Source organism: Bacillus rossius, chromosome 7 (assembly GCF_032445375.1).
Source record: "Bacillus rossius redtenbacheri isolate Brsri chromosome 7, Brsri_v3, whole genome shotgun sequence".
In the NCBI taxonomy this organism is placed as follows: Eukaryota; Metazoa; Arthropoda; class Insecta; order Phasmatodea; family Bacillidae; genus Bacillus; species Bacillus rossius.
Genome location: NC_086335.1, coordinates 42038537 through 42062764, shown reverse-complemented (window position 1 = coordinate 42062764; position 24228 = coordinate 42038537). Strand labels below are relative to the sequence as shown.

General features: G+C 51.5%; 1 protein-coding gene across 1 annotated transcript in view; it reads left to right on the top strand.

The window, feature by feature from the left end:
* Positions 1-24228, top strand: part of LOC134533911 (neprilysin-4-like) — a 108009-nt gene that overhangs the window by 58685 nt on the left and 25096 nt on the right. Inside the window, exons 9-14 of the mRNA XM_063371699.1 lie at positions 13023-13133; positions 15780-15924; positions 18252-18369; positions 19367-19463; positions 20986-21162; positions 22845-22948. Of these exons, the coding sequence (XP_063227769.1) occupies positions 13023-13133; positions 15780-15924; positions 18252-18369; positions 19367-19463; positions 20986-21162; positions 22845-22948 (752 nt within the window). The remainder of the gene's footprint in view (positions 1-13022; positions 13134-15779; positions 15925-18251; positions 18370-19366; positions 19464-20985; positions 21163-22844; positions 22949-24228) is intronic.

Here is a 24228-nt window from a genome sequence, read left to right as displayed (position 1 = left end):
CTGTGCTGCTCACGCGCTAGAAGCCCGCGCCTCCGTGCTGTTCACGCGCTAGAAGCCCGCGCCTCTGTGCTGTTCACGCGCTAGAAGCCAGCGTCTCTGTGCTGTTCACGCGCTAATAGCCCGCGCCTCTGTGCTGTTCACGCGCTAATAGCCCGCGCCTCTGTGCTGTTCACGCGCTAGAAGCCCGCGCCTCTGTGCTGTTCACGCGCTACAAGCCCGCGCCTCTGTGCTGCTCACGCGCTAGAAGCCCGCGCCTCCGTGCTGTTCACGCGCTAGAAGCCAGCGTCTCTGTGCTGTTCACGCGCTAGAAGCCCGCGCCTCTGTGCTGTTCACACGCTACAAGCCCGCGCCTCTGTGCTGCTCACGCGCTAGAAGCCCGCGCCTCCGTGCTGTTCACGCGCTAGAAGCCAGCGTATCTGTGCTGTTCACGCGCTAGAAGCCCGCGCCTCTGTGCTGTTCACGCGCTAGAAGCCAGCGTCTCTGTGCTGTTCACGCGCTAGAAGCCAGCGTCTCTGTGCTGTTCACGCGCTAGAAGCCCGCGCCTCCGTGCTGCTCACGCGCTAGAAGCCCGCGCCTCCGTGCTGCTCACGCGCTAGAAGCCCGCGCCTCCGTGCTGTTCACGCGCTAGAAGCCCGCGCCTCCGTGCTGCTCACGCGCTAGAAGCCCGCGCCTCCGTGCTGTTCACGCGCTAGAAGCCAGCGTCTCTGTGCTGTTCACGCGCTAGAAGCCCGCGCCTCTGTGCTGTTCACGCGCTAGAAGCCAGCGTATCTGTGCTGTTCACGCGCTAGAAGCCCGCGCCTCTGTGCTGTTCACGCGCTAGAAGCCAGCGTCTCTGTGCTGTTCACGCGCTAGAAGCCAGCGTCTCTGTGCTGTTCACGCGCTAGAAGCCCGCGCCTCTGTGCTGCTCACGCGCTAGAAGCCCGCGCCTCCGTGCTGCTCACGCGCTAGAAGCCCGCGCCTCCGTGCTGTTCACGCGCTAGAAGCCCGCGCCTCCGTGCTGCTCACGCGCTAGAAGCCCGCGCCTCCGTGCTGTTCACGCGCTAGAAGCCAGCGTCTCTGTGCTGTTCACGCGCTAGAAGCCCGCGCCTCTGTGCTGTTCACGCGCTAGAAGCCAGCGCCTCTGTGCTGCTCACGCGCTAGAAGCCCGCGCCTCCGTGCTGTTCACGCGCTAGAAGCCAGCGTCTCTGTGCTGTTCACGCGCTAGAAGCCCGCGTCTCCGTGCTGTTCACGCGCTAGAAGCCAGCGTCTCCGTGCTGTTCACGCGCTAGAAGCCCGCGCCTCTGTGCTGTTCACGCGCTACAAGCCCGCGCCTCTGTGCTGCTCACGCGCTAGAAGCCCGCGCCTCCGTGCTGTTCACGCGCTAGAAGCCAGCGTCTCTGTGCTGTTCACGCGCTAGAAGCCCGCGCCTCTGTGCTGTTCACGCGCTAGAAGCCAGCGTCTCTGTGCTGTTCACGCGCTAGAAGCCCGCGCCTCCGTGCTGCTCACGCGCTAGAAGCCCGCGCCTCCGTGCTGTTCACGCGCTAGAAGCCAGCGCCTCTGTGCTGTTCACGCGCTAGAAGCCCGCGCCTCTGTGCTGTTCACGCGCTAGAAGCCAGCGTCTCTGTGCTGTTCACGCGCTACAAGCCCGCGCCTCTGTGCTGTTCACGCGCTAGAAGCCAGCGTCTCTGTGCTGTTCACGCGCTAGAAGCCCGCGCCTCTGTGCTGCTCACGCGCTAGAAGCCCGCGCCTCTGTGCTGTCCACGCGCTAGAAGCCAGCGCCTCTGTGCTGCTCACGCGCTAGAAGCCCGCGTCTCTGTGCTGTTCACGCGCTAGAAGCCCGCGCCTCCGTGCTGTTCACGCGCTACAAGCCCGCGCCTCCGTGCTGTTCACGCGCTAGAAGCCAGCGTCTCTGTGCTGTTCACGCGCTAGAAGCCAGCGTCTCTGTGCTGTTCACGCGCTAGAAGCCCGCGCCTCTGTGCTGTTCACGCGCTACAAGCCCGCGCCTCCGTGCTGCTCACGCACTAGAAGCCCGCGCCTCCGTGCTGTTCACGCGCTAGAAGCCAGCGTCTCTGTGCTGTTCACGCGCTAGAAGCCCGCGCCTCTGTGCTGTTCACGCGCTAGAAGCCAGCGTCTCTGTGCTGTTCACGCGCTAGAAGCCCGCGCCTCCGTGCTGCTCACGCGCTAGAAGCCCGCGCCTCCGTGCTGTTCACGCGCTAGAAGCCAGCGTCTCTGTGCTGTTCACGCGCTAGAAGCCCGCGCCTCTGTGCTGTTCACGCGCTAGAAGCCAGCGTCTCTGTGCTGTTCACGCGCTAGAAGCCCGCGCCTCTGTGCTGTTCACGCGCTAGAAGCCAGCGTCTCTGTGCTGTTCACGCGCTAGAAGCCCGCGCCTCTGTGCTGCTCACGCGCTAGAAGCCCGCGCCTCTGTGCTGTCCACGCGCTAGAAGCCAGCGCCTCTGTGCTGCTTACGCGCTAGAAGCCCGCGTCTCTGTGCTGTTCACGCGCTAGAAGCCCGCGCCTCTGTGCTGCTCACGCGCTAGAAGCCCGCGCCTCTGTGCTGTCCACGCGCTAGAAGCCAGCGCCTCTGTGCTGCTCACGCGCTAGAAGCCCGCGCCTCTGTGCTGCTCACGCGCTAGAAGCCCGCGCCTCTGTGCTGCTCACGCGCTAGAAGCCCGCGCCTCTGTGCTGCTCACGCGCTAGAAGCCCGCGCCTCTGTGCTGCTCACGCGCTAGAAGCCAGCGCCTCTGTGCTGTTCACGCGCTAGAAGCCCGCGTCTCTGTGCTGTTCACGCGCTAGAAGCCCGCGCCTCTGTGCTGCTCACGCGCTAGAAGCCCGCGCCTCTGTGCTGCTCACGCGCTAGAAGCCCGCGCCTCTGTGCTGTCCACGCGCTAGAAGCCAGCGCCTCTGTGCTGCTCACGCGCTAGAAGCCCGCGCCTCTGTGCTGCTCACGCGCTAGAAGCCCGCGCCTCTGTGCTGCTCACGCGCTAGAAGCCAGCGCCTCTGTGCTGTTCACGCGCTAGAAGCCCGCGTCTCTGTGCTGTTCACGCGCTAGAAGCCCGCGCCTCTGTGCTGCTCACGCGCTAGAAGCCAGCGCCTCTGTGCTGCTCACGCGCTAGAAGCCCGCGCCTCTGTGCTGCTCACGCGCTAGAAGCCCGCGCCTCTGTGCTGTCCACGCGCTAGAAGCCAGCGCCTCTGTGCTGCTCACGCGCTAGAAGCCCGCGTCTCTGTGCTGTTCACGCGCTAGAAGCCAGCGTCTCCGTGCTGTTCACGCGCTAGAAGCCCGCGCCTCCGTGCTGTTCACGCGCTAGAAGCCCGCGCCTCTGTGCTGTTCACGCGCTAGAAGCCCGCGCCTCTGTGCTGTTCACGCGCTAGAAGCCCGCGCCTCTGTGCTGTTCACGCGCTACAAGCCCGCGCCTCCGTGCTGCTCACGCGCTAGAAGCCCGCGCCTCCGTGCTGTTCACGCGCTAGAAGCCAGCGTCTCTGTGCTGTTCACGCGCTAGAAGCCCGCGCCTCTGTGCTGTTCACGCGCTATAAGCCAGCGTCTCTGTGCTGTTCACGCGCTAGAAGCCCGCGCCTCCGTGCTGCTCACGCGCTAGAAGCCCGCGCCTCCGTGCTGTTCACGCGCTAGAAGCCATCGTCTCCGTGCTGTTCACGCGCTAGAAGCCCGCGCCTCCGTGCTGTTCACGCGCTAGAAGCCAGCGTCTCTTGGCTGTTCACGCGCTAGAAGCCAGCGCCTCTGTGCTGCTCACGCGCTAGAAGCCCGCGTCTCTGTGCTGTTCACGCGCTAGAAGCCCGCGCCTCTGTGCTGCTCACGCGCTAGAAGCCCGCGCCTCTGTGCTGTCCACGCGCTAGAAGCCAGCGCCTCTGTGCTGCTCACGCGCTAGAAGCCCGCGCCTCTGTGCTGTTCACGCGCTACAAGCCCGCGCCTCCGTGCTGTTAACGCGCTACAAGCCCGCGCCTCCGTGCTGTTCACGCGCTAGAAGCCAGCGTATCTGTGCTGTTCACGCGCTAGAAGCCAGCGTCTCTGTGCTGTTCACGCGCTAGAAGCCCGCGCCTCTGTGCTGTTCACGCGCTACAAGCCCGCGCCTCCGTGCTGCTCACGCGCTAGAAGCCCGCGCCTCCGTGCTGTTCACGCGCTAGAAGCCAGCGTCTCCGTGCTGTTCACGCGCTAGAAGCCCGCGCCTCCGTGCTGTTCACGCGCTAGAAGCCCGCGCCTCCGTGCTGTTCACGCGCTAGAAGCCAGCGTCTCTGTGCTGTTCACGCGCTAGAAGCCCGCGCCTCCGTGCTGCTCACGCGCTAGAAGCCCGCGCCTCCGTGCTGCTCACGCGCTAGAAGCCCGCGCCTCCGTGCTGTTCACGCGCTAGAAGCCAGCGTCTCCGTGCTGTTCACGCGCTAGAAGCCCGCGCCTCCGTGCTGTTCACGCGCTAGAAGCCAGCGTCTCTTTGCTGTTCACGCGCTAGAAGCCCGCGCCTCTGTGCTGCTCACGCGCTAGAAGCCCGCGCCTCTGTGCTGTCCACGCGCTAGAAGCCAGCGCCTCTGTGCTGCTCACGCGCTAGAAGCCCGCGTCTCTGTGCTGTTCACGCGCTAGAAGCCCGCGCCTCTGTGCTGCTCACGCGCTAGAAGCCCGCGCCTCTGTGCTGTCCACGCGCTAGAAGCCAGCGCCTTTGTGCTGCTCACGTGCTAGAAGCCCGCGCCTCTGTGCTGCTCACGCGCTAGAAGCCCGCGCCTCTGTGCTGCTCACGCGCTAGAAGCCCGCGCCTCTGTGCTGCTCACGCGCTAGAAGCCAGCGCCTCTGTGCTGTTAACACGCTAGAAGCCCGCGCCTCCGTGCTGTTCACGCGCTAGAAGCCCGCGCCTCCGTGCTGTTCACGCGCTAGAAGCCAGCGTCTCCGTGCTGTTCACGCGCTAGAAGCCCGCGCCTCCGTGCTGTTCACGCGCTAGAAGCCAGCGTCTCTGTGCTGTTCACGCGCTAGAAGCCCGCGCCTCTGTGCTGCTCACGCGCTAGAAGCCAGCGCCTCTGTGCTGTTCACGCGCTAGAAGCCCGCGCCTCTGTGCTGCTCACGCGCTAGAAGCCCGCGCCTCTGTGCTGTCCACGCGCTAGAAGCCAGCGCCTCTGTGCTGCTCACGCGCTAGAAGCCCGCGTCTCTGTTCTGTTCACGCGCTAGAAGCCCGCGCCTCCTCGCTGTTCACGCGCTAGAAGCCAGCGTCTCTGTGCTGTTCACGCGCTAGAAGCCAGCGTCTCTGTGCTGTTCCCGCGCTAGAAGCCCGCGTCTCTGTGCTGTTCACGCGCTAGAAGCCAGCGTCTCTGTGCTGTTCACGCGCTAGAAGCCCGCGCCTCTGTGCTGTTCACGCGCTAGAAGCCAGCGTCTCTCTGCTGTTCACGCGCTAGAAGCCCGCGCCTCCGTGCTGTTCACGCGCTACAAGCCCGCGCCTCCGTGCTGTCCACGCGCTAGAAGCCCGCGTCTCCGTGCTGTTCACGCGCTAGAAGCCCGCGTCTCTGTGCTGTTCACGCGCTAGAAGCCCGCGCCTCTGTGCTGCTCACGCGCTAGAAGCCCGCGCCTCTGTGCTGTCCACGCGCTAGAAGCCAGCGCCTCTGTGCTGCTCACGCGCTAGAAGCCCGCGCCTCTGTGTTGTCCACGCGCTAGAAGCCCGCGCCTCTGTGCTGCTCACGCGCTAGAAGCCCGCGCCTCTGTTCTGCTCACGCGCTAGAAGCCCGCGTCTCTGTGCTGGTCACGCGCTAGAAGCCCGCGCCTCTGTGCTGCTCACGCGCTAGAAGCCCGCGCCTCTGTGCTGCTCACGCGCTAGAAGCCCGCGCCTCTGTGCTGTCCACGCGCTAGAAGCCAGCGCCTCTGTGCTGCTCACGCGCTAGAAGCCCGCGCCTCTGTGCTGTCCACGCGCTATAAGCCAGCGCCTCTGTGCTGCTCACGCGCTAGAAGCCCGCGCCTCTGTGCTGCTCACGCGCTAGAAGCCCGCGCCTCTGTGCTGCTCACGCGCTAGAAGCCAGCGCCTCTGTGTTGTTCACGCGCTAGAAGCCCGCGCCTCTGTGCTGTTCACGCGCTAGAAGCCTAGCGCCTCTGTGCTGTTCACGCGCTAGAAGCCTAGCGCCTCTGTGCTGTTCACGCGCTAGAAGCCAGCGCCTCTGTGCTGTTCACGCGCTAGAAGCCAGCGCCTCTGTGCTGTTCACGCGCTAGAAGCCAGCGCCTCTGTGCTGTTCACGCGCTAGAAGCCCGCGCCTCTGTGCTGCTCACGCGCTAGAAGCCAGCGCCTCTGTGCTGCTCACGCGCTAGAAGCCCGCGCCTCTGTGCTGCTCACGCGCTAGAAGCCCGCGCCTCTGTGCTGCTCACGCGCTAGAAGCCAGCGCCTCTGTGCTGTTCACGCGCTAGAAGCCCGCGTCTCTGTGCTGTTCACGCGCTAGAAGCCCGCGCCTCTGTGCTGTCCACGCGCTAGAAGCCCGCGCCTCTGTGCTGCTCACGCGCTAGAAGCCAGCGCCTCTGTGCTGTTCACGCGCTAGAAGCCAGCGCCTCTGTGCTGTTCACGCGCTAGAAGCCAGCGCCTCTGTGCTGTTCACGCGCTAGAAGCCAGCGCCTCTGTGCTGTTCACGCGCTAGAAGCCCGCGTCTCTGTGCTGCTCACGCGCTAGAAGCCAGCGTCTCTGTGCTGCTCACGCGCTAGAAGCACGCGCCTCTGTGCTGCTCACGCGCTAGAAGCCCGCGCCTCTGTGCTGCTCACGCGCTAGAAGCCCGCGCCTCTGTGCTGCTCACGCGCTACAAGCCCGCGCCTCTGTGCTGCTCACGCGCTAGAAGCCCGCGCCTCTGTGCTTATCACGCGCTAGAAGCCAGCGCCACCGTGCTGTTCACGCGCTAGAAGCCCGCGCCACCGTGCTGTTCACGCGCTAGAAGCCAGCGTCTCTGTGCTGTTCACGCGCTAGAAGCCCGCGCCTCTGTGCTGTTCACGCGCTAGAAGCCCGCGCCTCTGTGCTGCTCACGCGCTAGAAGCCAGCGTCTCTGTGCTGTTCACGCGCTAGAAGCCCGCGCCTCTGTGCTGTTCACGCGCTAGAAGCCAGCGTCTCTGTGCTGTTCACGCGCTAGAAGCCCGCGCCTCTGTGCTGTTCACGCGCTAGAAGCCAGCGTCTCTGTGCTGTTCACGCGCTAGAAGCCAGCGTCTCTGTGCTGTTCTCGCACTAGAAGCCCGCGCCTCTGTGCTGCTCACGCGCTAGAAGCCCGCGCCTCTGTGCTGTCCACGCGCTAGAAGCCAGCGCCTCTGTGCTGCTCACGCGGTAGAAGCCCGCGTCTCTGTGCTGTTCACGCGCTAGAAGCCCGCGCCTCTGTGCTGTTCACGCGCTAGAAGCCCGCGCCTCTGTGCTGCTCACGCGCTAGAAGCCAGCGCCTCTGTGCTGTTCACGCGCTAGAAGCCGGCGCCTCTGTGCTGTTCACGCGCTAGAAGCCCGCGTCTCTGTGCTGTTCACGCGCTAGAAGCCCGCGCCTCTGTGCTGCTCACGCGCTAGAAGCCAGCGCCTCTGTGCTGTTCACGCGCTAGAAGCCCGCGCCTCTGTGCTGCTCACGCGCTAGAAGCCCGCGCCTCTGTGCTGTCCACGCGCTAGAAGCCAGCGCCTCTGTGCTGCTCACGCGCTAGAAGCCCGCGTCTCTGTTCTGTTCACGCGCTAGAAGCCCGCGCCTCCTCGCTGTTCACGCGCTAGAAGCCAGCGTCTCTGTGCTGTTCACGCGCTAGAAGCCAGCGTCTCTGTGCTGTTCCCGCGCTAGAAGCCCGCGTCTCTGTGCTGTTCACGCGCTAGAAGCCAGCGTCTCTGTGCTGTTCACGCGCTAGAAGCCCGCGCCTCTGTGCTGTTCACGCGCTAGAAGCCAGCGTCTCTGTGCTGTTCACGCGCTAGAAGTCCGTGCCTCTGTGCTGTTCACGCGCTACAAGCCCGCGCCTCCGTGCTGTCCACGCGCTAGAAGCCCGCGCCTCCGTGCTGTTCACGCGCTAGAAGCCCGCGTCTTTGTGCTGTTCACGCGCTAGAAGCCCGCGCCTCTGTGCTGCTCACGCGCTAGAAGCCCGCGCCTCTGTGCTGTCCACGCGCTAGAAGCCAGCGCCTCTGTGCTGCTCACGCGCTAGAAGCCCGCGCCTCTGTGTTGTCCACGCGCTAGAAGCCCGCGCCTCTGTGCTGCTCACGCGCTAGAAGCCCGCGCCTCTGTTCTGCTCACGCGCTAGAAGCCCGCGTCTCTGTGCTGTTCACGCGCTAGAAGCCCGCGCCTCTGTGCTGCTCACGCGCTAGAAGCCCGCGCCTCTGTGCTGCTCACGCGCTAGAAGCCCGCGCCTCTGTGCTGTCCACGCGCTAGAAGCCAGCGCCTCTGTGCTGCTCACGCGCTAGAAGCCCGCGCCTCTGTGCTGTCCACGCGCTATAAGCCAGCGCCTCTGTGCTGCTCACGCGCTAGAAGCCCGCGCCTCTGTGCTGCTCACGCGCTAGAAGCCCGCGCCTCTGTGCTGCTCACGCGCTAGAAGCCAGCGCCTCTGTGTTGTTCACGCGCTAGAAGCCCGCGCCTCTGTGCTGTTCACGCGCTAGAAGCCCGCGCCTCTGTGCTGTTCACGCGCTAGAAGCCTAGCGCCTCTGTGCTGTTCACGCGCTAGAAGCCAGCGCCTCTGTGCTGTTCACGCGCTAGAAGCCAGCGCCTCTGTGCTGTTCACGCGCTAGAAGCCAGCGCCTCTGTGCTGTTCACGCGCTAGAAGCCCGCGCCTCTGTGCTGCTCACGCGCTAGAAGCCAGCGCCTCTGTGCTGCTCACGCGCTAGAAGCCCGCGCCTCTGTGCTGTTTACGCGCTAGAAGCCCGCGCCTCTGTGCTGCTCACGCGCTAGAAGCCAGCGCCTCTGTGCTGTTCACGCGCTAGAAGCCCGCGTCTCTGTGCTGTTCACGCGCTAGAAGCCCGCGCCTCTGTGCTGTCCACGCGCTAGAAGCCCGCGCCTCTGTGCTGCTCACGCGCTAGAAGCCAGCGCCTCTGTGCTGTTCACGCGCTAGAAGCCAGCGCCTCTGTGCTGTTCACGCGCTAGAAGCCAGCGCCTCTGTGCTGTTCACGCGCTAGAAGCCAGCGCCTCTGTGCTGTTCACGCGCTAGAAGCCCGCGTCTCTGTGCTGCTCACGCGCTAGAAGCCAGCGTCTCTGTGCTGTTCACGCGCTAGAAGCCCGCGCCTCTGTGCTGCTCACGCGCTAGAAGCCCGCGCCTCTGTGCTGCTCACGCGCTAGAAGCCCGCGCCTCTGTGCTGTCCACGCGCTACAAGCCCGCGCCTCTGTGCTGCTCACGCGCTAGAAGCCCGCGCCTCTGTGCTTATCACGCGCTAGAAGCCAGCGTCTCTGTGCTGTTCACGCGCTAGAAGCCCGCGCCACCGTGCTGTTCACGCGCTAGAAGCCAGCGTCTCTGTGCTGTTCACGCGCTAGAAGCCCGCGCCTCTGTGCTGTTCACGCGCTAGAAGCCCGCGCCTCTGTGCTGATCACGCGCTAGAAGCCAGCGTCTCTGTGCTGTTCACGCGCTAGAAGCCCGCGCCTCTGTGCTGTTCACGCGCTAGAAGCCAGCGTCTCTGTGCTGTTCACGCGCTAGAAGCCCGCGCCTCTGTGCTGTTGACGCGCTAGAAGCCAGCGTCTCTGTGCTGTTCACGCGCTAGAAGCCAGCGTCTCTGTGCTGTTCACGCGCTAGAAGCCCGCGCCTCTGTGCTGCTCACGCGCTAGAAGCCCGCGCCTCTGTGCTGTCCACGCGCTAGAAGCCAGCGCCTCTGTGCTGCTCACGCGGTAGAAGCCCGCGTCTCTGTGCTGTTCACGCGCTAGAAGCCCGCGCCTCTGTGCTGCTCACGCGCTAGAAGCCCGCGCCTCTGTGCTGTCCACGCGCTAGAAGCCAGCGCCTCTGTGCTGCTCACGCGCTAGAAGCCCGCGCCTCTGTGCTGCTCACGCGCTAGAAGCCCGCGCCTCTGTGCTGCTCACGCGCTAGAAGCCCGCGCCTCTGTGCTGTTCACGCGCTAGAAGCCCGCGTCTCTGTGCTGTTCACGCGCTAGAAGCCCGCGCCTCTGTGCTGCTCACGCGCTAGAAGCCCGCGCCTCTGTGCTGCTCACGCGCTAGAAGCCCGCGCCTCTGTGCTGTCCACGCGCTAGAAGCCCGCGCCTCTGTGCTGCTCACGCGCTAGAAGCCCGCGCCTCTGTGCTGCTCACGCGCTAGAAGCCCGCGCCTCTGTGCTGCTCACGCGCTAGAAGCCAGCGCCTCTGTGCTGTTCACGCGCTAGAAGCCCGCGTCTCTGTGCTGTTCACGCGCTAGAAGCCCGCGCCTCTGTGCTGCTCACGCGCTAGAAGCCCGCGCCTCTGTGCTGTTCACGTGCTAGAAGCCCGCGCCTCTGTGCTGTTCACGCGCTAGAAGCCTAGCGCCTCTGTGCTGTTCACGCGCTAGAAGCCTAGCGCCTCTGTGCTGTTCACGCGCTAGAAGCCAGCGCCTCTGTGCTGTTCACGCGCTAGAAGCCAGCGCCTCTGTGCTGTTCACGCGCTAGAAGCCAGCGCCTCTGTGCTGTTCACGCGCTAGAAGCCCGCGCCTCTGTGCTGCTCACGCGCTAGAAGCCAGCGCCTCTGTGCTGCTCACGCGCTAGAAGCCCGCGCCTCTGTGCTGTTTACGCGCTAGAAGCCCGCGCCTCTGTGCTGCTCACGCGCTAGAAGCCAGCGCCTCTGTGCTGTTCACGCGCTAGAAGCTGCGCCTCTGTGCTGTCCACGCGCTAGAAGCCCGCGCCTCTGTGCTGCTCACGCGCTAGAAGCCAGCGCCTCTGTGCTGTTCACGCGCTAGAAGCCAGCGCCTCTGTGCTGTTCACGCGCTAGAAGCCCGCGTCTCTGTGCTGTTCACGCGCTAGAAGCCCGCGCCTCTGTGCTGCTCACGCGCTAGAAGCCAGCGCCTCTGTGCTGTTCACGCGCTAGAAGCCAGCGCCTCTGTGCTGTTCACGCGCTAGAAGCCCGCGTCTCTGTGCTGCTCACGCGCTAGAAGCCAGCGTCTCTGTGCTGTTCACGCGCTAGAAGCCCGCGCCTCTGTGCTGCTCACGCGCTAGAAGCCCGCGCCTCTGTGCTGCTCACGCGCTAGAAGCCCGCGCCTCTGTGCTGTTCACGCGCTAGAAGCCAGCGCCTCTGTGCTGCTCACGCGCTAGAAGCCCGCGCCTCTGTGCTGTTCACGCGCTAGAAGCCCGCGTCTCTGTGCTGCTCACGCGCTAGAAGCCAGCGTCTCTGTGCTGTTCACGCGCTAGAAGCCCGCGCCTCTGTGCTGCTCACGCGCTAGAAGCCCGCGCCTCTGTGCTGTTCACGCGCTAGAAGCCCGCGCCTCTGTGCTGTTCACGCGCTAGAAGCCCGCGCCTCTGTGCTGCTCACGCGCTAGAAGCCAGCGCCTCTGTGCTGTTCACGCGCTAGAAGCCAGCGTCTCTGTGCTGTTCACGCGCTAGAAGCCCGCGCCTCTGTGCTGCTCACGCGCTAGAAGCCAGCGCCTCTGTGCTGCTCACGCGCTAGAAGCCCGCGCCTCTGTGCTGCTCACGCGCTAGAAGCGCGCGCCTCTGTGCTGCTCACGCGCTAGAAGCCAGCGCCTCTGTGCTGTTCACGCGCTAGAAGCCCGCGTCTCTGTGCTGTTTACGCGCTAGAAGCCCGCGCCTCTGTGCTGTCCACGCGCTAGAAGCCCGCGCCTCTGTGCTGCTCACGCGCTAGAAGCCAGCGCCTCTGTGCTGTTCACGCGCTAGAAGCCAGCGTCTCTGTGCTGTTCACGCGCTAGAAGCCCGCGCCTCTGTGCTGTTCACGCGCTAGAAGCCCGCGCCTTTGTGCTGTTCACAATGGCGAGCGTGTGACGCATAAATTAAAGTGGCATGGTGGCCTTTGCAGTCACAAACATTTTTCGGGGTGAAAAAGAAAATATAAATTTTTAAACACGTGTATTCAAAAACACTTTCACTACTCTTGACACTTAGCCCATTGACTTATGGGCCTACAGCAGTAGCGCCGAAAATAAAATAGAATCCTTTACCGATACTGACGCTAAAACAATTAAGTTTTAATTACTATTATATTAATTAATTTTACTACCTGGCAACAAATTTCCCTCCCCCGGTTATTTTAAGGTAAATTTGATGCTCAAAAGTTTTATTTTTACTATAAATTCAGAGAGCGATAAAAAAGTTTTGCTAAGAATTTTTTTTATTAATATCACAGTGTTTGTATCGTAAATTCCAAATAATGACAATGTTCATAATGGACACATCTTCTTTCATCTATTGGACAGGTGTGACAACACCACCAGATTTTTCGTACGCAATTCTTATTGGTATCCTGGTATGGTTTATTGTGTGTTTGATTCCACCCCACTAACAGTGTTCGCACTGCTGTCTTGATAGGCACTGGAAACTAGTCCCGAAAATACTGCTCTAAGTAAAGAGCTGCAAAGCTTGTTGCCGCGAAGAAAAAAATACATCCTACCTAAAATTATAATTTATGGTTTGTGTTAATAGGATTTTTTTAATCATGTTTTTTTTATTTAACACTAAGAACGTGAATACGAATATTATTTATAGGCATATGTGTATATATATATATATTGTATAGAACACTTGCACACAAAGAACCTGCAACAAACATAGAGCAAGGCTTTGAAAAAATTAATTTCGGTCTCAAGTATTCACGTGGGCTTGATGATTTCCATTAAATTTGTGTTGCATTTATTGGCTAACATATTTTTTTTTTTACTTGCGATACGACACTTTGCGTACCTTGTAAAAAAATAACTACTACTTCAGCCATTTTTTTTTCACGACGTTACAACTGTTCCACGCCTGTGAGTCGACGAAATTACAGAAATGGTCAGCTTTAACAGGACAAACATCCAGCTACTCGGGCATGGACCCGAATGTACCTGTACGTGAACTCTTGACGTCATAACATTAGGATGTGCCATCTATCGGACCGAAGTGTCGACAACGCCAGGTCTTCTCGGGAGCTGCCCGGTGGCCCGGTGGTGTTGACGGAGTGTGTTTGACGGAGGGGGTGGGTGTGTGCTCGCGTGTGCAGATAATGACGACGGCCGAGGCCCGGCGCGACCCCAAGAACTTGTTCCACGAGATGACGATCCCGCAGCTGAGCCAGCTGATGGACGTGGAGGACCCGGGAGCCAACGTCAAGGTGAGCGTCTCTTCTCTTCTGGCCCGCGCCGCGCTCTGGGGGGGGGGGGGGGGAGGTCGTTACCAAAACGCCGAAATACCACAACGCCGAACGTACAATAACGCCGAATACCATAACGCCGAATGCCAAATTGACCGCAACGCCGACAGCTAGAAAACTGCTGTGTACCAAAAAGCCAAAATACAGTACCACCGAAAAATGTTGCTGCGGGGAAGAGGGGGGGGGGGGGGGGCACAGAGGAGCAAAATGAAAAAAATTGAATGAATTTGTGTGCTAACCTTACCTAACCTAACCTAACCTTTGTGGCAGTCCTGTAATGACATTTTTCGGGGGTTAATGTATTTCGGCGTTGTGGTAATTCGGCGTTGTGGTACACAGCAGTTTTCTAGCTGTCGGCGTTCGTGGTCGATTTGGCATTTTGGCGTTATGGTTTTCGGCGTTATTGTACGTTCGGCGTTGTGGTATTTCGGCGTTGTGGTGCGTCCCCGCTCTGGGGTCGCGCTGCGTGGGGCGACGACCGACAGAAACATCGGCTGCAGGTGTTCCACGGTGAAGCGAGTCGAAAAACATATCGCGACACGTGGTCTAAAGCGCTTCCCAAAGCTGGTATACTACTTTCAAGTTGGATATGAACAACATTTATATTGTAAATAATAGAGAAACTATTTAAGGTGTAACACTAGGCGTCTGGAAAATGTTTAATTGAAGTTCTTCAACCACACAATTATTATTTTTTTTATTTTTGGCTGGCACAAAATTATTCCATTGAAATAATTTGGGTAATAGCACGCCACAAAAATATTTTAGAAATAATGGCTATACCCCCGATTATTTCAATGAAATAATTTGGCGACAGCAACAAAATTCGCGGTGGTTGTAAGAGTTTTTCAATAAGCTCATGTTCAATCCTAAATACTTTATCTATTATTTGCAATAAAATTTTTGTCAAATCCACTTTCAAAGACATACATCACTGTGAGTCGTAAATATGTTTTCAACTTCTTTTTTTATCGTGATGAACTTTGCAACCAATTTTTTTTTTTAAATTCAGACTCGTGCTGTATAAGGAGCAGTGAACCAGTATTTCCAGTTACGATACGCTAGATACAACCTTGGAAAGAATTGGTAAAACCTTCCAAGCCACTTCCAAGCCACTTTATTTTAATTAAGATCGTAGGCTTTAGCCGTAATTGTCTAAAACTTCGTGGCCGCAACGAAGGCGAAGGTTTCGCACACGTTTCGGTCGAAATTGCAATCCCCCATCACCAGGGGAAAGATGCTACTACCATGATGATGGCGAATTCAATGTCGACCGAAAGGTTGGCGAAACCCTCCTTCCCCTTCGGCTAAATCCCAAAAGTCAAGAAACATATGTTTCTTATAATAACTTTCTTATAAGTATGTTACTTATATTATACATTAAATATTTTATTTTACAAAATTTTAAAATTTATGAAACACTCAATTTATTAGTTATGAATTTAATAAATGGAATTTTCATATTTTTTACCTTATATTCCACATGCTGACTCTTGTAAAAACGAAGAAAACAAAAATGGCGTGGTGATAGTGAAAGGCGTGCTTGTTACAAGAAATCTCATTCATTGGACGGATTTTTTTGGTGAAATACCCGTGGTATTTGCTACCCTTGAACATGTTCAACAGACAAGTTTCCCATGTTGAACCTCTGGTCGTTTGGCGAATCTTCTTCATCGAAAACCAACTTATAAATTTTGATTTAGGATCGCGGTCTATCGCTCCGATTGTCTGAGGTTTCTTGGATTGTGGGGTTTGACCGCGTCAGAAGTGACGAGTTTGCCAACGTTTCGGCCGACATTGCCCTTGCCATCATTATAATTCGTCTCCTACTGTATTGAGTACATTCGGGGAGACTTGACTTAATGATGCGGTTGCAATGCCAACCGAAACGTTGGCGAACTTTTAACTTCTAACCAACTAAAATTCAAAACCCAAGAAACATTATTTTCATATAAATTTTGATGTTGCACATACTTCAGATCGGGGCAACTCCTTTCCAGCTAGCCTTTCACCTCTCGAATTGGTTCTTTCCTTCCGCGTCCTTCAAGTTATTAATTAACATTAGCACACAACTGATATAATGTTTGACAGATTAATTTGAAATAAAAATAGTTTGTGAAAAAAAATATTTCAATTTTTTTTAATTCATTGCCAGTAAGACTAATCAAATCGCTTTTTATTTAGTCCGTTAATTAGCTAATTATTATGTTACGGTTACGATTTTCAACTCACATTCACTTGTTTTTTTACACCATAAACTTCATTGAAAAATACATATAAGTATATTTCAAAGAGAGAGATGCCATCTTTCAAATAATTGTACCAAGTTATTCATTTTTAAAGCTAATAATTACAATTTCTAAAGCCACACTAACAGAACTGAATGAGTTTAAAAACAGCACATACAGGATTTAGAAAATTAAAGAAGTATGGGATATATTTATGACTCGGTGGTTTAGTATTTGGTGATATATTTTCTCATAAGTTTTGTTAGTTACAAACAATTATCATTCCTGCCTGGTAAACCACGTCAATTGACCCACTCTGCTCACACAATTGGCCAACTTGAACACAACCTGAAGTGATGGTCTTCTGTCCTGTTCGCAGATGAACTGGACGCGCTACCTGAGCTACGTGTTCCACGACACCAACGTGACCATAGACGAGGAGACGGACGTAGTGGTTGTCATGGAGATGGCCTATCTCCAGAAGCTGTCCGGCCTCATAGCCAAAACTGACCCCACTACTCTGGGTAACTACACTCCGCCCATCTGCTGTGCACGAAATTCCACTTGCTTACTGGAACAAAAGTGTGTATTGATTGTTTTCAAATACTGATAGGTATATAAGAGCATTTAACTATCATAACTGTCAAAAAAGAAAAAGAAAATTTTGATCTTGGTTGAATAGCCACGTTGTCGTTGACCATTGTGTTACATATTTTTGTATAGATGTCTATGACTGTTGTGTATTCTTGCTGTGCAATCGTTTGTTACTTTAACAATGTGTACAATTGTACACAGTGGTTCCGAAAGAGTTTTAATATAAAACCAATTAAAGTATAATTTCTCAGTTTTATTCACTAAGAAACCCTAACTTTAATAATAACAATATGTGTTAACTGTTGAACACGAGAGTATTAAAGGATATGCCTCTGCTGTAATTCAAGTTCCATGGTATTGTTACCATGAATTTAATTGCCACGTTATTTTATAATTTAGAGTCTTGCGTTTTAATTTGCTATGAACCATTAACAAATACAAATTCTATTTATCGGTTTTTCATACATATTTTTTTTCCCCTTTCTGGCTATTAATATTACATAGCTAAGATCGTTTCATTAAGATATTTTTTTCATCATTCCATAAAAATAATTACCTTTTTTTATTTTAATCAATTATTTGGTTTTGATAGAATGTATCCTTAAATATATTTAAAGAATTATGTTTGGGGTGTTTTGGGTTACAGCAACTAATCTATAAATCTTTGAACACAACAGTTATTGCCACCACAAAATTTTATTTTCTTGCCCCAACAAAAAAATATTTAATTAGATTCAACAATGTTTAGTCGGCTCGGTAAGTTCAATTTGGTAAAGCATTATCAGATTTCGTTTATTTGTCACTATTCAAACAAAAATTAATGGTTTCAGTGAAACCGCTATTTTTATTTGTGATTGTATTTAGAATTTTTAACGTTAGCTACTTAGTATCAATCCAACAGAACTTATAAATAGGTAATAAATGTGTTCGCCTTCTGCGGTTAATTCACACAGTAGAACACTCTTAATTGATTTCACATTAATGTTTCATCAGTGAGGGCTTGTTATTGTGCCTGTGAGACTATGGATGTGTTATCATACCGGCTCATAAGTTTCTCGGTTATATCAAAAATTAGAGAGCACCCACTGACCACTTTCCCTCAGCTCCCCTTCCCCTTAGACTTTTCTCTAGGCGAGAACCAAGAGATAACCAATACTAGAGATAACCAATACTAGAGATAACCATTGCTAGAGATAACCAATGCTAGAGATAACCAATGCTAGAGATAACCAATGCTAGAGATAACCAATGCTAGAGATAACCAATGCTAGAGATAACCAATGCTAGATATAACCAATGCTAGATATAACCAATGCTAGAGATAACCAATGCTAGAGATAACCAATGCTAGAGATAACCAATGCTAGAGATAACCAATGCTAGAGATAACCAAGGCTAGAGATAACCAAGGCTAGAGATAACCAAGGCTAGAGATAACCAAGGCTAGAGATAACCAAGGCTAGAGATAACCAAGGCTAGAGATAACCAAGGCTAGAGATAACCAAGGCTAGAGATAACCAAGGCTAGAGATAACCAAGGCTAGAGATAACCAAGGCTAGAGATAACCAATGCTAGAGATAACCAAGGCTAGAGATAACCAATGCTAGAGATAACCAATGCTAGAGATAACCAATGCTAGAGATAACCAATGCTAGAGATAACCAATGCTAGAGATAATCAATGCTAGAGATAACCAAGACTAGAGATAACCAAGGCTAGAGATAACCAAGGCTAGAGATAACCAAGGCTAGAGATAACCAATGCTAGAGATAACCAATGCTAGAGATAACCAATGCTAGAGATAACCAATGCTAGAGATAACCAATGCTAGAGATAACCAAGGCTAGAGATAACCAAGGCTACAGATAACCAAGGCTACAGATAACCAAGGCTACAGATAACCAAGGCTAGAGATAACCAAGGCTAGAGATAACCAAGGCTAGAGATAACCAAGGCTAGAGATAACCATGGCTAGAGATAACCAAGGCTAGAGATAACCAAGGTTAGAGATAACCAAGGCTAGAGATAACCAATGCTAGAGATAACCAAGGCTAGAGATCCAACGAGACTCTCCGGGTTAAATTCCCCGAAGACAGGATGTTGTAAAGTTGGACACATTGACGGGCGTTGGCGAGAAGGAGAGGAGTCCCGCTGCCGCGAACTGCGCAGTTGTTCCCGTCGTGTTAGGGCCGTGCCTTGCTCCGGTTTGCCGTGAGAAGCGACTCCTAATAGAGGCTGGGGTGCGGCCGTGTTCCAGAGAGGTTCGTGTGGTGGAGCGTCTTCTCCACCCTGGCCCCGCTCACGCTGCAGGAGTTCAGGGACCTGGCCTTTCGGTTCAGCAAACAAGTCTTCGGCCTCACCCAGAAGACGCCAAGGTGAGCAGTCGTAAAACAACTCAATATATTACTAAACCGTACATCTATAACAACATTGTGTGTGTGTTTGTGAATAGTAAACTCGGAATACTACTGGATCGACCTTCATTTGCTATTGTAAAGCAACTTTATACCAGAAGGAAAAAAAATGTTGTTTCATTATAATACTAGCAAATAACACGTGGCTTCGCTTGCGCAATTTCACGGTATTGCTGATATCTTACCATTGAAAGAAAAGTATGTGTTTAATTTTTAAAAAATACTAAAGAAAGAAATACACAATAAATTGTTAGGTGCAAATAAAATGTAATTCATAACAAACCCGTTTAAGTATTTATTCTAACGTGGATATGCTTACACATTTATATTTTTGGTATAGATTAAGTATTTGATTTTATAACTCCTGTTTTAGTGTGTTTCAAAGATTTATTTTACCTTGATGAAATCACGCTTACCTCCTTTTCAATTCATGAGGTAGACAATTAAAAAAATTGTTAAACACGCGCCTATTTCATTTTAATTAAGTCTTTGTCCTCGTTAACACTTGTATTCATTTATCATGGTTAAATATATACTTAGAATAGTTAACTAATTACACCTTATTACAAATACCTGGTCCTGACTACTCCCGGTTTGGTTTTTTTTTTTAATATTTGGTGGTACCATCGCACCTTATTCCAGAAACAACTTACTAAGTAAGAATTATTTTTGTGTACAGCGACACCTATTGTATACTACTTGCACGAATAAAATAGTGTTTAGCTCTCTGGACAGCGAGAAATATATCTTTGTGCTGAAAATTATGGTGTTGCGTGTTGCGGTATTTATTGTTCCGAAATTTGAGGTAAACTTATCCTTAGTACTATTTTTTTAATGTGATTAAGGACTGTCACGTTTAACTTCCACTCAAAAGTATTTTAGTTACATAAACGTCGTGAATATTATTTTTTTTCCTGTGAAAAATTAAGAGGAACAAGTTCTTGAATTATTGTTTCAGATGGAAAGGATGCACAGGGAATGTTAATTCAAACTTTGGAATGGCTGTCAGCTACCTGTACGTCCAGAAACACTTCAACAACGAGTCTAAGAACAAGGTATGTACAACATATGTAGGTACCTATTTGTGTTATTTTTCAAAAGTAATAATACTTGTTTTCTATTTGACTTCGTAGAGTAAGATAGTTTCTGGGTTATTTGAGCTCAGTTTATTATAAGCAAGCTCGCTTGTGCGTTTAGCACGATATCGCTTCCAAGCGCTAGACTGTGGACTGTGCATTGGTAAACTAGAAGATTTGAGCGGTGACCGTAACATTATATGGAGGAGAAACGAAGATAAAGGTGAAATGCAAGTCCCTTTAATTCTTTCACGAATCTGCACCGGTTTTTCCATGCATAAATCATTATTCTTAAAACATGCGTTTTTAGCCATTCTCACTCTTCTAAAAATATAGTTTGAAAACTAAATACGGAAACAGATCTACTTACCAGTCCTAAGCGTATTCTTAAATGCTTTGATAACTTGAGCAAATTTTCAAATCGCGTAGTTTTTTCCTGAAGATCTGCTCACGTTATGTGTACCAGGTATTTGTTGACTTTATTGCAAGTCGAGGAGGAAAATAAAGCTGGAAATATTCAAAGGCACTAGAAAATAAATGTCAAGACACTTGCTACGTAGGAACTCGTACGTAATAAATGGTAGGTATGTGATCGTACAAGAGTAGTATGTAAATGTCGGTCCTGCGCCAGGGTTCAGGGTGTGGTGACTGGTTCCGACCGCCATCTTGGATTTGTGACGTCACGGCGGCCATCTTGGACTCAAAAATTCCTCAAAATTCCTCAAAAATGATCCAAAAAATTACCGTTTTGAGGAAAAATTTCTCGTTTTCTTCTTCAAAAATTCAAAAATTAGGACCGACATTTACATACTACTTACAAGATCAACAACGGTCCAAACGCGTTCACCATGACACATGTTTTTGGTAGACGCATTTTAGAATAATACATGAGATTCTGTTAGTCGTAACTTCATCTTCGACGCCTTCCTTAAGCACGTGTCTCGTGCGATGCCGCGACAGTTCGGTGTGGCACGGAGCGTGGCCGAGGCAAGTGAGACGATACACGGACGGGTCGTTACCACAACGCCGAAATAACACAACGCCGAAATAACACAACGCCGAACGCACAATAACGCCGAATGCTAAATTTACCGCAACGCCGACAGCTAGAAAACTGCTGCGTACCACAACGCCGAAATACAGTAACGCCGAAAAATGTTGCTGCGGGGAGAGGAGGGGGGGGGGGGCACAGGAGCAAAATGAAAAGCAACTGAATGAATTTGTGTGTGTTTCTTATAAATGTATCTTAACGCCGAAATACCACAACCTAGCCTAACCTAACCTTACCTAATCTTACCTAACCTAACCTTTGTGGCATTCCTGCAATTACATTTTTCGGCGTTAAATGTATTTCGGCGTTGTGGTAATTCGGCGTTGTGGTACACAGCAGTTTTCTAGCTGTCGGCGTTGTAGTCAATTTGGCGTTCGGCGTTCGGCGTTGTGGTGCGTCCCCTGCACGGACGTGGACGGTGCCTGAGGAGGAGGGGCGCGTGTGTCGCAGGCGCTGGAGATGGTGAACGACATCCGCGACGCGTTCGCCGAGATGGTGCGCGAGCTGCAGTGGATGGACGACGAGACGAAGCAGCGCACCCTGGACAAGGCGCACGCCATGCGGCCCTTCATCGGCTTCCCCGGCTGGCTGCTCACGCCCGGCAAGCTGGAGCTCTTCTACGAGCAGGTGCGCGCGCTCCGCTCTCCAGACACACTATACCCTCTGTTCGCGTGCAGCGCTGGTTACCAGGGCCGGCGCGTCCATACAGGCGAACTAGGCAACCGCCCAGGACGCCAAGTAGCTGGGGGCGGCGCAGCACGACACATAACAGCTCATATCATATGTTTAACTATTATTGAAACTAGATGAAAATGTATTTTTGTAACAGTTTGGAATGTTTATATTGGTATAAGTAATTATTTAAAGTCCACGGTGACCTGTTTATGATTTATAATTAGTAAAAAACACAAGCCTGCTTACATTTGATTGTTGCAAAATCTTAGGCTTACGTGATGTATTTTGAGGCAAGGAAATTTTTGTTTGGTGGTTCCGGCGGGGAAGGGGGGGGGGGGTTAAGGTTTTTCGCCTAGGGCGCCAATTTACCTTGTACCGGCCCTGCTGGTTACAGATCATCCAGGGATCTTCGGAACTTTAGTATTTATGTTCGTTGATGTAGGCCTACGGGCACAAAATTCACTTATTTATAATTTGAACCCCCAAGAAAAATCTTTTTATGTAGGAAAATCATTCAAAAACTGGTTAATACTCATGGGGAAAAAAACACAATTATTTCTTACACTTGTGAGTTTACCTTGTTTATATCGAAAATGATTTTATCCCGGCGTTTTCACACAAAAAAAAAATACAGCGCAGACCCTAAACGCTTCTTTTTCTATTTTTTTTTACAAATTGTTTTGTGTTGATAATATTGAAACCCTTTCAAATTCAACACTGAGAGATAGCAATCGCATTAGTATCCTAAAAGCTGTAAGTGGGGATAACATAGAATATATATATATATATATATATATATATATATATCCATCCATCCTTGGCCCCTGCTCTCCAGTCCTACACTTAATGAGCGACCCCTCAGATCCGCCACCCTGCTAGGTATAGGAGTTGCAATCCATTCATGCTGTTAGAAACTACAGTGAGTGTACTGACGTTCCAACGAAGAAAAGACATAGAATAAACCAGAGTTCTTCGAAATCTCAGGTAAGTGAATCTTCATCGAAAATACGCTGGATTCCGAATTCCGAGTTTTGTGTTTCGTTGTAAAGAAGGTATACACCCGTAGAAGAAACAGGGGTGTTTTTTCTCTAGACTTAACAATTTCTCGAATGTTCCGTTACAAAAAAAAAATTTAATGCTCAAACTAAGAAAAAAATAGTAACTGTAAATTCACTAATTTGCAAGTAGTATACTTCGCAAATTTAAGTTTTATATTTTTAACTGGACATCTGCTTCATAGGGACGTATATTTTTTCACAGAAACAACTTATCTTTTAATAAATTATTAGACATAAGGTATGCGTGCGCTAGCGATTGCTCCTTGGTAATTGGAGGCAGTCTGCAAGAGAAGTCATTGCCATATTTGTCCGGGCCATTCAGTTCGCGTTTTCTTCCGCACTGGATGGTTATGATTGGTGGGCTGACAGTAGGCGGATACAGTGATTGATGGAATAGTAAGGCCATGTATTTTTGGCGAAAAGACTTACAGACCAACAGCGAGTTAAATTTGGTAGATTTTCTCTGTGTTTCGTGGTTGGCTGGGTTTGTTTTCCAGGAGCTTAACTAGGAGTAAAAATATATATTGATTCAGTAAGAGATTTTTGTATGTATATGTGATCATTTGACTTCAACAGGTGGAAATAGTGGAAGGCCAGTTGTTTGAGTCGTATCTGAAGTTATCAGAGACATCTGTTAAGAAGACGTTGGAGGATCTAAGAAAAACACCAGACTACAACAGGTATATTAGAGTTTAAATACGAACAATTCAATAATAAAATAATAATACATGTTGTTTTATAGTGAGAACATGAGCAAACATATTTCCTTTAATTTATTGCGATGTACCCGAAATGTATTATAAACCACTCGGACCATATGCTATGTAAATATCCCACTTACAATTACGAAAACTAAATCATCCTTATTTTTTTTGTTAAGCAGTATGTTAACTTTGCTGCATTAAGATTAAGTCAAGAGTCTGAACTTTGTTTTGAAGTGAAACTTGTTTACAACTGTTACGATAAGTCCAGGCGACGACTCATAACAGCGTAACGAAAATTGCAACGGGAGCGGCACTCTCGATAGCGTAGAGGGAGGGGTGAAATAACGAATCAAGTGTGACGCTTGCAGTGACCGTTTCTTTGTCAGTGGAAGCGCCAACCTACTACGGAGTAAACACACTATTTGAAACGATTAGTATGCGAAACATGTCGCCCCTTAAAGTAGGGGCAACTGTAAGGAATTCTTGTCTTGTTTTAAGTGATTCATGTGAAATGGTAATGCACAAGTCATACAATAAATTTTTATTCGACCTTTATTCATATATTTCTGAAAATATATAATATATTATCTGATAAATACGTAGGCGCACAAAAAATAGGTTTAGTTTATAACCCCATATCACAATTGTGCAAACGCAATTTACTATGTAGAACAACTATAAACATTAAATGCCAATAAATAGTATATATGACTCCAATATAATTAAAATACAAAAAAATAAGTGCGAAAAAAACAATATTTATATATACGCGTGATAAGTAAATTGATTACAAACATTTCTTATACGAAATATCAACCAGAATAAATACGATCAATAAGAACCAGTGTAATCAAAGGCAACCGTGTGCATACTTCAACTAAATAATTCCATACAATGTGTCTGAATAGACAACACAATATTTACGTAATGATTAATCGTTACTTTAAAAACCATTGTGAGTATTATTATAATTGGCTTGTTAGTGAAATGCAAAGTCTATAAACATGCACCAAGTTACGTACCGTAAATAAACCTGTTCATGGGCGTGAATAAACATAAAACCGAATATTATGAGACAAAAAAAATCAAATTCAAGGTAATAAATTTAGAACGTGGCTTACAAATGAGAATTTAAGCATGGAAAAAACGATTGAAGCCATATTATAAACCACTGACTTAAATATAGCATTATCTCCAACTAGTATCACCTCATACGCCCATGACCCGGTGCACGTCACTACCTAGCGACGTACTGA